The following is a 15,635-nucleotide window of genomic DNA, read 5'->3' as shown; positions in this document are numbered from 1 at the left end:
GTGCACATGGCCGCAAGCTGTAGTTAAGATTTTTGGATCCAAAGACAGTCGTTTGGTGTTTACAGGATCACAGAATGGTTTGTGTTGGAAAGAATATTAATGACCATCTAGTTCCAGCCCCCCTGCCATGGGAAAGGACACCTCCCACTAGACCAGGTTGCTAAAACCCCTACCAGCCTGTGCTGGTGATCATAATACACTTTTTATGTCTATTTCATAAAATATTCAGATGCTAATGCCCACCCCTAAAGTATGTACAGACCAGGATTCTTTGACAGAGTGGAACTTCCTAGCCCATGGCAGCATGTGCATGTGCCTGTTCTCTGGATGTACATGGATGCTTCATCATGAGGCAGGGAACAGGCCAGGGCAATGTTTTGTTGTGTGTTACTTTCCCCACCTCTTCCCTTGTGGTTTGAGAGTTGCCACATCCAGTTTGGCTTTAAGTGTTCCTGAAGTTGGCCCAATTAATTAGTCCCATTTTACAGACACAGAGCTGCAAGCAAACACTATAGACTTTATCCTGGACTGATTAAAATGCCCTCTTCTCTCTGGCAAAACTTTTAGAATCTAATTTCAAACAACTCTAATGAACCCTCTGATACCTTCAGCTTTGTAAGCTCCCTCTGTCTGGCCAGCTGACCAGCACTACTCAGCCAGAAATTGCTCCAGAACTGGGGCACTGGCTGAAGAGCCCTGTCAATACCATTCAATGAGCATTTTGCTTGCTCCAGGCTGGGAGAGCACTGCAACAGAGCTTCCTCCTGCCCCAGAACAACCCCTGCTAATGAAAAAAGAGTCAAACCCCAAGGTTTCATTCCCCTTCCACTTCTTCCTCCTTCCCAGGTGGCTGCACAAACCTCACTCAAAACTAACTCCTTTTCTTTCTGTCTGAACAAGCATCAGAGGCAAACTAAGTGTGAAAGGGAAAATTCAGATAAACAATATGAAACAAACAGGATTTCCCCATAAAAATCTTCCTTCTCTGCCCATAATCAACATCAGGCGAAACATATTTAAACTAAACAGTCAAGATTGATATATTTTTAAAAATTCACATACTTAACATTCTCAGAAGTAAGCAAGCTAGAATTTAGTATATTTAGAGATTATACATCTAATTACACTCCTCCAACTTTATTCATAGCTTTTAAAAATACATTTAGAAAGCAGTAAAGGAAAGAGAAGGTCTGTCACTATTAAATTTTATCACTTTACTAAACACTCCCAGATGCTCAAATACAGAGGAGGTCAAAGAGCCTACTGCAAAGAACTTGGAAATCAAATTTTGCCACATACAGTAAAATGCATGCTTTCTATGCAAGGGCTCTCTCCATTTCAGCTGCACTGATGGACACCAATACTACAGCACACTTCTTGCCTTTGGTCAAAAATTCACTGCAAACTAAAGGAAAGATAATTTGAACATGAGAGCAGAACAGGTTTGAAATGAAATGGCCAATTCTCAAACTTTCATTTATCTCAGAACTGGCATTTGATTATGACTGCAAAACCTAGAGAAACACAGAAACCTTGGAAAGAAACATATCATTGATGAACTTTTTTGTTTTAAGTCAGCTTGTCCGAGGTCAGACACCCCAGAGTCTGCTGCTTCACAATGTCACCTACTGTAAAGATCACTACTGGGAATGGGAGAACGCCACTCAGTGCCCTTTGCCAGAGTTCTCTGGCAACAAACCTGTGGTAAGAGTGATGCTTGTCTTCTGCTTTTAACACATTGGCCCTTCTTGGGAGGCCAAATGTCTTAGGGAGCGGGGGCTGGAGTGAGTATGCCAGTGACTGGCACTTAGTGTCATATTTAGAGAGGAGCTTCACATCCCTGCTCCAGGATCTCTCCCTGTGCATTAAGATAGTTCTCCCAAACTCCTCTGTAATCAGTGCAGGTGAGGAATTTTGTATACTTGAATTTTGGTGTCATTAACAGCAATTTTTATTTCTGGAAGATCCTTCAGTTAGAAAACACTAACTAACACTCTCTTTGAAGGTTATGAATATCAAAATTGTACTCTCTCTGATCTGTTGCATAATTTTTTTTTAATAATTCAGTATCACCAATATCACACCACCTTGATGTGCTCACTGCACAAAGAGATCCTCCAAGTGAAAACCTTATAAGGGTAGAGATACAGAAAATACAATAGACCTGTAAAGCTAGGGATGCAAATTAATATTATTATTTTTCTTTTAACTAACAGTACTTTAGTATGGGTAGTTTAAATACCAAGGGAGAATAAGGTGCAGAGAAAATCATGTCCTTGCTTTGGGCCACATGCTTCATACTGTCCAGTCTTGATGTCTTAAGTTAGGTAAAAAGGAGAGAATTTGAAACAATGAATTATGAAAGGGAAAGGCAAAAGGCAGGAAAAATGTCCCACGGAAGGGTGATTTTGCTAGAACAAGATTGCAAATCCACAGGGGGTAATTAAGTAGCAGACTTGTACAGTATGTCAGATGTCTTGCATACAAACAAAATCATTTAACATTTTCAGCTCAAGATTTAGGTTGCTCATATGCAAGTTTCTGTTGTTTCTTCCAAAAAGAAAAAAGCATACCAAAGGAAATCCTAAAGGAGAAAAATTAGCATTCAGTGTCTGGTAGCTCTTTTAATGGCTGACATAGATTTTTCTTAAACTAAACTATTGTTAGCCACTATCCAACCTGCATATTAATGAGAAAATGAATGCCTCTCTAAAAATTTCAGCTACAATGTCACCATAAAAATCAATACATGGCTACGCACCATGAATACAGACACAAGCTTGCTTCCACCAGCATGTCTTGACATTCATTATCATAAAACTAACCGGAAAGAACTTCCACTTCTCTGTGTTAAACCTATTTTGTCACACTTTCCTGCATACCCAGGGCCATACTTGCAAAGTCACATTACTTTAAATGAATTGTGATAATACCATATGGCATATAGATCATGTATATGAACAGTGCCTTGCTGGATGTCTAATGTGCTATGGTGTGATACCTGCTAGACACCACAGACAAACAGCACAGATTCACCCAGAGGCTAAAAAGCCATGGAGAGGTTTGTGCAGTGCTTGCAGGGGCTGGTGCAGGTGGGACAGCCTTGGAACAGGGAGGGGACAGCCTTGTGCTTGGCTGGGACACTGTGAAGTGACCAGAGGGCACTAGCCCCCACAACAGAGCCCTCTCTCAGTCCCATCACACCTGCTCCCCTGCTCCATATTTCAGCAGGTAGGAAGCAGCCCAGTTTGGCTTCTGCTGAGGATGATGGAGCACCTCCCTTGCACCCGAGGCGTCCGGACTTTTGTCCTCACAGCCTCACCTGGGCCATCACTGCCCCATCTCAGTTCATTCTCATTACAGGGGGAAACACTGCTGGGGCAAGAATACTGATGCCCTGATTAGCCAGCCAGGAGCCATGTAGCTTAGGAGCCCATGGTGGACGCCCTGTTGTCCCAACCCAGCCAAGAGACATTTTGGATTGAATGCTCCGTTGCACTGGAGTGATGGCACATTTAAAATCCCAGCTGAGCTCTCACCCAGGGTAGCCTGCAACCTTATCATTCCTGTCACATGCTTTTATTTACAGGTAGCACAAATGGAAGGGAGGAAAAACAGATCTCATCATTATTGTGCCTTGATATATGCAAATGTATTCAAGACATGAGATTACCCACTGCGCAGAGACACCTGTAGTATTTAGGGACAACGGATGTGTTGAGTTTCTGCTTTAGCTGAGAATCTTCTGGCTTATGCTAGTTTCTTCCCATTATTAAATCCTGATTTTTTTTTTTTAAATTTAATTTTCAAGAATTAACCTTGGGAAATTGCCATTCCTCCTCTTAGCACTTTCTAAGGAAGTCACATAATTTTATGGCTTGCTTCTCATAAAAGATACTTTATAACCCTCGCTACCCAGCTTGTGGAGCAAAGTCAATGTTTCAGCAAGTAAAGTTACTCTTTGGCAATTTTAAAAGCCACATGATTGTGGAGTATTCAGTTTGCTAGAATAAGCAGTGTAATTAACGAAAGTGGAAATAAAACAGTGTCTCTTCCTGGGGAAAAAAAACACACTCTTTTTAAATCATGAAGATTCAATTATATCTAATTATCTTAGCTATCAGTGCAACTCAGTGAAATGATCAGCTCGTATACTTGAATAGCCAAGTATCTCTGATTGTTACAGATCAGTACATAGGATTAGCAAGTACAAGCGCAGCAATCATCTGCTATACTTAAAAGTATGACCAACTCAGTATCCCAGATCAAAAAAATCCCCATTTATTGATAAAGAGTTGACTAATGGATTAAGTGGAAATGTATCCCATTTCTCTAATTGAATATTCGAGACTTAATGTTTTCTCCTGCACCATCAGAAAACTCACAGCTGACAATAACAGCTACTCCTATCTGCCTGCTTTGAAATACTTTAGACTTTGGGCAAAAAAAATAAAGGTAAGTCTATGGGTAATATTGTATAACTGTATGCATCTATACAGCTTCAGGTCCAATGACAACTATATGTAACAACACCTAAATAGATTAATCCTTTACCTTTTAATAGGAAAACATTTTAAGGGACTCTTCTATGCCAGAGTACAGATAGATATTAGCACTGCTTTTGGACTGTGTTTGTGAGGGAGTCCCATATGTCTATTCCACAAGAAAGCCAGAACAGCTACAGCAGCAACGCAAATACTCTCTTGAGAAAGATAAACCAAAAATCACAGAAAATCAAGTAATTTCATTTTAGGCTACCTGCTGATTTAAACCAGAAAAGCAAAGTAATTTTGTAGACATTCAAATAAACATTGCTTTTTAATATGGAATTTTCTACAGGCTTGGAAGTGGGTTTTAAGTCCTATGGTGTTGTACATCTGTGAAAGAATTGTTAGGTTTTGGAGATTTCGACAGAAAGTCATAATTACTAAGGTATGTAACATAGCTCGCATATCTGCAAAAAAAAAAAACATTATGTCAATTGTTTTTTATTGTTTTTAGTTAACCTCTCTATATTAGGGACCTCATTTTTCACTCCTAGCTTCAGCAACTTTTCAATCATTACCATGTTTTCAGCCAAGTATTGATTTTACATTTTGCATTTATTCCAATAGCAAATCCATAAGAATATTCCATATGGGACCAAACTTGATTAATGAATACCGGACTTCACACCACCATAACACAAACATCTGTTTGTGATCTCCCTTTCTAATGAACTAAAACCATGTCCCACTGCAGTTAAGGCCAGAGACTACCTTGACTTCAGTAGCAGCACACAGTTTTTACTGTAAAATCTGTAGTCTTCCAAGGAGATGAAGGGTTATATGATCAGTTAGCATATATAGTCAAAGCTCCACTAATACCACTGTAACAATTTCCCCCAGCTATGTGCCAAGGGACTATTTAAATCACACCAGAATAGACTGAGGATGTTGCTACTGAAGCAAATGAGTCCACGTGTGTCATGCCAGGGATCAGGAACAGGTGTATCTTGTGTGAGGGGAACAGGATGTTGGATAAGTCCTGCTGCTGATTTCACAGAGTGGCTGTGATCTGAGAATCTCAATATATTATGGGTGACATACAAAACTGCTGCTTAACTGAGATTACCTCTTTATAAAAGTGTATTAGAATTGAGCTCACTGTGCTTTTTTCTTTGTAATCCCACAGAGTAAACAGTGTTACATGAGAGCAAAACTAGGAATTAAGGAATTGTTCTAATTATATTAGAATTATATTTTGCACAGGTTATACCAAGAAAATTGACAAATTGTTGAATTGTTACAGCCTTTTCTCTGTGTCTTGCACTCAGAAGCCAAGCTGTCCTACAATACATACTTTACATGCTCTGTACATGTACAATATATATAACACTGTACATGCTCTCAAGCCATTGGGCAACAAGACTGCAACACGCAGGTTAGGATACCTGTGACCTAATGAAAACAAACATTAACCCTTCTGAATGAAAATAAAATTTATCCCTTTATCATTCTTTAGGTGGTGACACATTCCTCTGGAGTCCTTGAGATCCACATGAAGAAACATGGCTTTAAAATGGGAGCTGGCCAGTATATATTCCTACAGTGCCCTTCAGTCTCACAGCTGGAGTGGCACCCTTTCACCCTCACCTCAGCTCCCGAGGAGGATTACTTCAGCGTCCACATACGGCTCGTTGGGGACTGGACTGCAGCCCTCTTCAAGGCCTTTGGAGCAGAGGAAAAAGCTCTGAAGGAATTGTGGATGTTACCAAGGTTTGAATAAGAGACTATATATTTTAAAATGTTATTTCTACATTTTAAAATAAATGCTAACATTTTACCTTTAATTCATTTTGCATATGTTTTTTATGATACATTATTAGATTGTAGTTCTGGATTCATAAATTCAACATTATGCTAAAAAACACCACAAACTACTAGGCATGAACTAGGACCAGAAGCTACCAAGAGGAGGTGATGACTAATCCAAGACTTAAAGTCCATATCAATATCTTTATCTCTGTTGCTTCCATCTGGATCTCTAACACCTATATCTACACCTAAATATATCTATTTTGGAAGACAGTTGTTTAATAAATGACATTGGAAGATATCTGCTAGATTTGTGCCTCTATGCTTATGGTACCCATCACTTAATATCCAAAAATTCTAGTTTTTCCCTTTCAGTTACTTAGATATTTTGCGGTCCCTGAAACATCTGCCTAAACCTTACTTCTTTCTCCTTTGACCTTGTCTCTATTTTCCAAACCCTGCTCCACTTTATAAAGATTATTTGTGTTCAAATTATATATTTTTGGCATCTTAATACAAGCAGAAAGTTGATTCTCTGTTGTTCCAAGTCAGGCAGGGATCCTCTGAAGTCAAAGGAGCCATCCTGACTTACTCCAGCCAAGGATCTGGCTCTGTACTGAATGGATTCAAACCACGTAGCTCTGCTTCTGCACTGCTTGCAGGAATAGGGGAGATTTTCAGCAAAGAAGAGCCCAGCGTAGGATCATTTAAATTCTAGTGGAGTATGTAGGGCCTGGGACTGCAGGGACTGATTTCTCCCTGGAAAGCTCATAGACACCACTGAGCTGCAGGGTTTTATTAGAGGTTGGGTGCAGACAGGAAAATCCGGTCCAGTCCTTGCATTGTATCAGTTAATAAGAATTAGAAATGAAATCAGTGCCTTTGTTAAAGTCAAATGGAATGAGAAGTATGCCATTTCAGCAGAACTGGAGCAAAAATTGTTCAAAGTGATTGACAGCAAGTGTAAAAAATGAGGAAGAGAAAAAAAGTTATCAGATGTTGCTTGCCACAATGCAGGGTTGAAATTAACAGTACTGTCATATATAAACACTCCTCTTTTTAATCTCATTAGGGTGCCTAATGACATCCTTCAGTTTCTTTCTTGCAATATACTAAGAAGAATATTTCAATAGTTAAACTAGCAATAAAGCAAAAAACAGGTCTTTTTCACAGTTTCAATATCTAAAGTTATACACCAAACTGGTGACTGACTATATTAAAAAAGTAACATATAGCAAAGACTGTGCAGAAGACAGAAGACATAGCAACTGAATAATAAGGTAGGATTAAGAATAAAATGTGTGCTTTTTAATTTCTTAAAGAGGATTAAAATAAATGTTCATACATATATATAGGTGGCAAAGAGAGTTGTGATTTCTGACAAATTTTGGAGCTAAAGCCATGGAATAGACTATTAATGTGAAAATAATTAAGTTCCATGTTATGTCTCTTCAGGATTTTGGCTGACTTAATTGCTGGTTTAATACACTGCCCCAAAATCTAACTGCTCTCACAGTCAGGAGTACTACACAATCATCATGGTGATCAGCAAATGCTTAAATTCTAAAAATAATCACAGAATCTGTTAATAATACTTCTTCAAAATGAAATATTTCTCCTGCCTTCCCCATGAATCTAATTTCTTTTCTAGTGAAATGGATAGGAAGAATATGGACAATCCAAACCACAGTAAGAAAGTCCATAGCCCTATTTTATACATCTCTTTGGCAAATGCAAATATAATTTTTTTTTGGCACTTTGTTTACAATCTTCCTACCTTTGTCCACTCTGTCTAGATGAAATGAATGAGTTGCATAGCTCAGTTTCTCCTTCTCCTCTTTCTCCTCCCTGCTTCTCTGAGGCTTTGTGTTTGGCTCAGCTGTGTATCTCTGGCTGAGTAAAGCATTCAAACCAATGATGGGATCTCTGTCACCTGAGGATTTAGGAGCAGACTGACAAGACAAATCTCTTCAAGGGATGATTCAGAAATAATTGAACCTGTCTTATAGCACAGCAACAGACTAGAGAATCCTTGAAATTTCTTCCAGATCAATTTTTTCTCAATCTGCTGACAACAATGAGAATTGCTTCCAGCCTCACATTGAACTACATAGAAGGCTTATCTGAAAGCTGTTCTTAGGCACTATAGTTATATACCATAAATTAACCATATTTTGCAGGAATTTTTGAGTGCTCAAAAAATACTGGGTTGGGCAATAATCTAAATAATTGCACATATTTAAAAAAAACCTAATTCTTTATGTCTAGGGTCAGATTTCTAGCAATTATGCCAGAGTAGCTGTTTTGTTTGCTACTGCACTTGCAGGGCATTTTAAATATTGAAATAAAATGGTGAATGTTTGTTAGGACTTTTAAAAAAGTAACAATAAGGTTTGAGATACCCTTGTGTCCCCATATTTGTGTGTTGCATTGCTTGGGGATGCCCCTTTCTCTTCTTGTCAAGACACTTCATTTTAATTATGTGTGCCTATTTGTACTATTTAAGGATAAATTTTAATGATGATTCATGCAGTAAAGAGCACAAAACAGCAGAAAATCTAAAAGGAAGAAAAAGCCTTTTTTTTCCATAAGGACTGGGTGTTGGTGAAACCATCTTCCAAGCATGTATGTTATATAAAGACAGGGCTGGAAAGAGCACTCCAAAGTACTGTGTGTATTTACATTTCATGTAGCTAAAGGAATTAATCTGATTATTCAACAATCTTTTTCATCTCAAATTTTGACCAAAATTAATTTCTTGGCATCAGCAACACTGATTACAGGAGGCAGTAATATCAACAAGCATGTCTCCTTACACATTTTTGCCTTTACATCAGATACTAAGTACAGTATTATGCCAAATATATATTCCTGAAATACTGCTTTTTCAGAAAGAGCTGAGAAAATAGTAGTTCCCTTGCATATGATGACCCTTTTTTTCCTTCTCCTTTATTACTTTAACTCAAATACAGAACTTCTAAAAATGATTAATATAATCTGTTCCTCTTTACTTTGATATGTACAATATAACAAATAAAGCTCTAAAACAGGATGCTTTTCAGTAATTCATAATTAAATATGCAAATTCCACAGCTAAATTTGGACATGCAATTATATGACTAATCACATTTCAGAAAGCCAGAAAATTGCAATTGCATGCTTAAATAGATGGCCAGGCCCCAAATCCACATGGGTGCTCTTGTTCTCTCATTTCAGAGAAGACAGTTGCTTTGCTATTAAATGGCACTCACTGAAAATTAAATGTATTTGTATGGGCAATTTATGTGCTGCCTTAGACATGTATTTTCTCTTTTATTTTAACAGAAATTCAGTTTTGACAATGTGTAGCCCAACAAATGTTAACCTTTCTGTCACTTTATGTGTTGTTGACTCCTGACTGAATGTTTTTTTGCTGTAGACTGGCTGTGGATGGACCATATGGATCTGCAACCACAGACATCTTCCACTACCGAGTCAGTGTGTGTATTGCAGCAGGAATTGGAGTCACACCATTTGCCTCTATTTTAAAATCCATTTGGTACAAATGCTGCAACCCTAACACAGTACTGGCACTGCAGAAGGTAGGTGGAAAAGTTTACTGCTTCATTAAAAAGTTCCACAAGTGAGCCTACTTAGCCAGGGGAGAGAGGCAATTCAAAGCTAGAGTCTCATTTGAGTGCTTTGACTCGCTCTGAGAAGCAGGCACTCCCTTTCCAGTTGCCTTAGGAACTGCTGTGGGGTGCAGTCAGTGTCATTCTCCAAGAAAGAAGGTAGCCCAAGCTGCAATGTTTTTAGTAAAATTTGAAGGATCAGATTTTCAATAGCAACTGGAGATAACTGTGGAATGTCTTTCACAGCTAGAGAGATAATTAGGGAGCTACAAGAGAAACTTAGCCTCTTTCTTATGAAAAATAAATCCTGCAATGTCATCTCAATCAGAAGTGAAGGGCAGCACTTGCTCTTTGCCCAGGTGCAAGTTTCAGGAGGGTCCTTCAGCAGCATGTCCTGGTCCAGAAGGCTGCATTCAGCAACCATTTGCTGCTTTTCTCACATTCTCACAGTTGAGATATTAACCAGCACAGAAGGAATATAAAAGGCATTTAAGCTCCGGATGAGATGCATATATCAAGATGCATATTACTCCCTCGCAGCACTTTAATTATTTTGTTGAAAAAATATGTTCAGATTTATAAGGTAAAGATGGCACCAAATTAATTAACATACTCTTAATTTTCTAACCTGTTACATACCTTCTGCTAATGGCATGTGAGGCAGCACTGGGGACTATAGGTGAAGAAGAGATAAAAGGTGAAGTGGGGTGAGGGCAAGAAGGTAGCATAGAAAAAAATCAGCATTAAACATTCTCTTCCGTATCCATCATGGCAAGTGGTAGCTTGTGGACCTTACAGCTTTTAGGCCATTTTCCAGTTTAAAAGCTGAATCAGGAACTTTCAACATTTCACATTTAAGGACAAACATTGAAATTGCATTGGAAGGGACAGATCTCTGAAGGGGTCAATACATATGGAGCTGATTGCAGGACCAGGGGGCTGATCTTTTTAAGTGAAAGAGTGTTAAAACTGGCATCTTAATGACGAGCTGCCACTGAAAAAGAATCTGGGATTTTAGTAACTGAAGAGTTGAGGACAGGTTCAAATTGCCAGGGGGGATCTTTGAGGCAGAAAAAGCACTGAGAAGGGAGGGAAATAAAAATGGAAATACATGATATTTGAGAAAAGAAGTGTATTTGCAAACACTACAATTGTACCAGGATGATCTTTTTCACTGGAAGGAGAGCTACTCATATACATACAAACTTTTTATACGTAGATTATGTATATTCTACATGTATACAAGTAAAAGTGTTGTTGTTGTTATTATTGTCATTGTTGCTATCTTAAGGGGAAAAGAACAGAATTTAACTACGCATCAATAGAATATTTGAGGGTGTTCATTCATAGGGAGAATTAGGGAGAATTTCGGCTAAGTGTGCCTGCAAAGATAAATGTATCGTGCATTCTGCCATGCTTTTCTGCAATAGAAATTTTTTTTCCATATTTTTCTATAGTTTTTCTGAATTCCTGTGAAATACAAAATTATTAGGATTTCTACTTGTCTTTTCTTTATATCTTGGCTTCCTTACTGGTGCAGTGGGAATAGCGATGTTTATTTTTCACAGGTGTTATGAGGCTAAATTTCATCAGTGCTGGTAAAATATTTTGAAAGTGTGGATGAAAGGTCATGGGGAAGTTCACAGCATTACTTAAAAAAATTTAGCAGTCATCTCAGTGAGAGCGATTAATCTCAGGGTAGCTCCAATTTTTTTTTCCATTGGTTAAAAGCTTCCACTTGTAGTATAATTACAAATAATTTAATCTTCCTCAAAGTATTCAGCACTCTCTTTTTGCCATGATGAGTACCATAGAAATGTCTATTAAGGAAATAAATAAGAGGTTTTTCTTTTTTTTAACAATTTCGTTTTGATTTGAGTACAGCTATCATTACGATTATTGAACTAATATTTCTTAGTGTTGCCCACATATGGTTGAGATATAAATACTCATAGTTTCCATAATGTCTGCAGCTGTATAATTTAAAAAACCCAACAAATCAAAAGGAGTATACATTTATCTAATTGATTCTTCACAATTAAAAAGCCTTAGAGCCCTCATTTCCCCATCATTTTTTGTATGTACTACCAGGCATGGCTGGAAAGTTTCTACTGGCTCTAGTTATGCATAATACGATTTTTTTTTTTCACATTAGTGGTTTCATTTTTCAGATCAATTGCTACTGAAATTGATAAAATTGTACTGATCCATCAGATTCTAGTGTTAGCAAACATCCACTTTCTCTTCCCTACAAAAGACATAAGAAGGGTCCTACTGAGTAGCACCAAATATCCATCTAGCCCCATATCCTGTCTCCAATGGTGGCTCTTCATGAACACCTAGAGAAAAGTATACAGACCAGAAAAATCAGATGGTGATTGGTTTTACAGGACACTTCCTCACCATTGAGTGACTTGTAGCTCAGTAACCCCTTGATACAAAAGCTGTACTTCTGTCTTTAATATCCCTTTGTGGCTTTTTCTTCCATGGAGTAGTCTAATTGTTTTTTGAATCCATGTATACCTTAAACAACCATAGCATGTTGTGGCAGTTCAGCTACAAGGAAAGGAAAACACAATCAGCCTCTTCCATTTGCTTTGGAACTGACTTCCACGCCTGAGGTAAATATCTGCCCCAGTCTCCTGCATAAAAATCTTGTCTTGAAGACCTAAAAACCTAGGCTCTTTCTTCTGTCAAATGTAACCACCTTTCTGATCTTTTTTGATAACAGTTTAAGCTTTTTACCTCAAATTTAGGAATATGATGTTGAACCTTGTTATGCGTTTATGGGAAAGGCCATTTGCTGCCACCCTAAGTCAGTGCCTCCTGTAGGCTGCCAAACCCCCTCCTGCATGACCACTGAGATTTTTGTTGTTGTTTTGTTTGTTTGTTTGTTTTTGTATGCTACAGCCCACAGCTAATGCAGTATACCCAAGAGCATGAAGGACTGGAGGCTTGCAGGGAGGTGCCCACATGCAGGTGTAGGTTTTTGCAGGGATATTCATGCCTAGGAGAGAGCAGCAAGAGTCAGGGAAGAGGGATGCCCTCCTCTGACACCCATTTAGTCAAAAGCTGGCTTTGCCCAGAGCTGCAGCTCCAACTCTGCCCTCAGGGAGCAGGGACAAACAGATGAATGCTCTCCAACAGATAATTACTAACGACTTTCCTCATGATGGAAGCTGATTTACAAAGAATGTTCTTTCACCTTACAGGAAAGAGGTAACACAGCTCTTGCTCTTGTCCATTGTACAAAATACAGGATGTGGGAAACTGAAGGATAAATATCCATGAATTGCAAGAGCATTACAGAAATAAGCAACTATTCAAACCCCAGCTTTGATCTGATTAATAGCAATACTGCATCTAACTCAATTTGCAAAAAGAGCACTTGGAAAATTTAAGACAGTTTACTTGGGCAAGCCATCAAGCTGGTAAATGCAATTGATGGCAGTAGGGTGGGTGGAGACTAATGAAACATAAATCTAAACCAGATTTTTAAGGGTCCTAAATAATTGCAGTCAGTTAATAGTATGAGGCTTACAAGAAAAAAACAGGATTCAGAATAATCTTTAATTATATAAATGCACTGGAGCTACTTTATTCTGCTGTTTTAATAAGGATTAATTTTTTTGGTGCATTTATTGTATTTTAATTATATATGTAATATGTTGTGCTATGCTATGGGCAGCCAGTGTAAAGAAAGGAAGACTTCTTTGTAAACACCATTTATTTTAACATATTAGACTAGAAGTCCTCTTTGATCTAAGGGAAACTAATTCCTTTTACCCATAGGCCATACTTCTTCACTATCTCTTTTCTTTCTAAGATTATAATCGCAGCCAAAAATATTTCTTCTAACAATTACAGTCTTTCTTCATCACCAAATGCCTGCCACCTCTTAATGTGAAAATCAGAGGCAACGCAATGGGTGCCGCGGGATGAGCTCAAGGAATTTTTGCAGCTTCAGAAAGCTGCATCCTTTCCTCAGAGGAGTGTGCCAGGGGTGGCTTGTTCCAACCAGTGGGACTGGCTGTTCCTGTGACAGCCAGGCCTGCAAACAGCTAAAAGCATTCCTTCGAGATGCATAGTCTGATGTTCTGGAAACCGGCTCCCCAGTTTGAAGACTGTATTGTCTCAACTCATTGGCCAGCTTGCCTTCCTCCTTCCCTGAATGTGCTTATCTCCCAGTCCTGCCCACATGCTCCCAGTTGCTACCCAATGAACATTTCTTTACTCATTTAGAAACACATATCTCCTCTCCACACACATGTACTAAATATACATTTCCATCAAATGCACTGCTGAAAAAAACTTGAGAAATAAGATGATCAAGTAGAATCTGGGGGAAGAAATTTCTCACTACAAATCAACAGCTATGGTGTGATACAGACTGACAGCACTCAGTGGGCTGATTTTCGAGGTGCTGAGTATATAGAACAACTTTAGGACTTAGACAGAAAAAAGCTACATACAGGTTAAGGCTATAAATCTTACCTAGTTTTGGTAATTTAAAATAATGCTGTTGTTGGCCACAAATTTGAAATTCTAGAATATTAGTGGGCTTGCTTTTTCCTTATAACCTATGCCAGGGTAAATCAGCAGCAACCCCCCTCCATAAAGCAATGAGGTCATATTTAAGGCAAAATATTGAAACAGAAGGGGAAAAAGCAAACAGCCAAGATGGTTAGTACTAAAGTTCCACAGACAGTCTTATTCCTGGGCTGTAAAAATACCCTACTTAACCCTGAATGCCTTATCTCTGTTTCTGGGATCATACATCATTTATATTTCTTACATAAACCACAGATGGTCTCTTACAGTACACTCAGATCTAGGAAACATCTCAAATTACTGTTAGTGTCTTTCACCAAATTTCCACTGAAGCATGGTATTACCACATTTTTCTCCCACCACCTTACCAGAAGTCTGACAACCTAATATATTAAATCTTTGGGAAATCTCTTTATAGCTTTCTGGTTTCTTTCTCTGGTTTTTCATTTCAGAAGTGTCCAATACGCATTTTTATCCCATTGATCCTGTGGAAAAGAGTTAATGATTGCCTTGGGAACATACTTCCCAGATCAACTTTGATATTGCAGTACAATAAAAGACAGAGGGGCTGGTGAGCAGAGGAGATGAGTTGGAGAAAGCTAAAGGATTTTTCAACAAAATAAAAATCACAGTCATAATAAAATAAGTTCCAATCATTCAGTTTTTATAAACTTATATATTGTCCTTCCTGCTGTTCCTTTCACATCTGAAACTGTGTATTTTTAGACTTCCTCCATGTTTGTGAATTTCTTCTTTGGATAAATTTTGAAAATGCACAGCCTGCAGAGGCCCATTTGACATTTGGCACCATCTGGTCAAAATAATGGTAGAGTGTGCGGCAAGAGCTGCAGAATCTGAGTAATAAGAACTGCAATCAGACTTATCTTGTACTTGTGCTTCACACTGACATCAGGGTAGTGCCTGGACAGACAGCCTGGGAATTTCATACCCTGGGAATGTCTGGGTAGAACAGGAACTCACAGTTGAGTTGTCTCCATTTCTCCATTTCTCCGTATCTAGCACAAAAGAGCAAGTAGAGCTTGGCGGTTAGGGGGAAAGTACGCGCCTGAAGACAATAACCTAAAGCACACATAACGTTGAGTAGCTCAGTTCTTGTGAGAAGCACAATCAATAGATAACCGTGTTCTCTGGCTTGGGAGTGCTTGAAGGCTGTAGA

At 38.5% G+C, this 15,635-nt stretch overlaps 1 protein-coding gene across 1 annotated transcript in view; it reads left to right on the top strand.

The window, feature by feature from the left end:
• NOX3 (NADPH oxidase 3) overlaps nt 1–15,635 on the top strand; it is a 39,539-nt gene that overhangs the window by 16,124 nt on the left and 7,780 nt on the right. The window contains exons 7-10 of the mRNA XM_054629855.2: nt 1,575–1,704; nt 4,840–4,932; nt 6,004–6,257; nt 9,715–9,877. Coding sequence (XP_054485830.2) covers nt 1,575–1,704; nt 4,840–4,932; nt 6,004–6,257; nt 9,715–9,877 — 640 coding nt within the window. The remainder of the gene's footprint in view (nt 1–1,574; nt 1,705–4,839; nt 4,933–6,003; nt 6,258–9,714; nt 9,878–15,635) is intronic.

Source organism: Agelaius phoeniceus, chromosome 3 (genome assembly GCF_051311805.1).
Source record: "Agelaius phoeniceus isolate bAgePho1 chromosome 3, bAgePho1.hap1, whole genome shotgun sequence".
In the NCBI taxonomy this organism is placed as follows: Eukaryota; Metazoa; Chordata; class Aves; order Passeriformes; family Icteridae; genus Agelaius; species Agelaius phoeniceus.
This window is presented reverse-complemented; position numbering and strand designations above follow the sequence as displayed.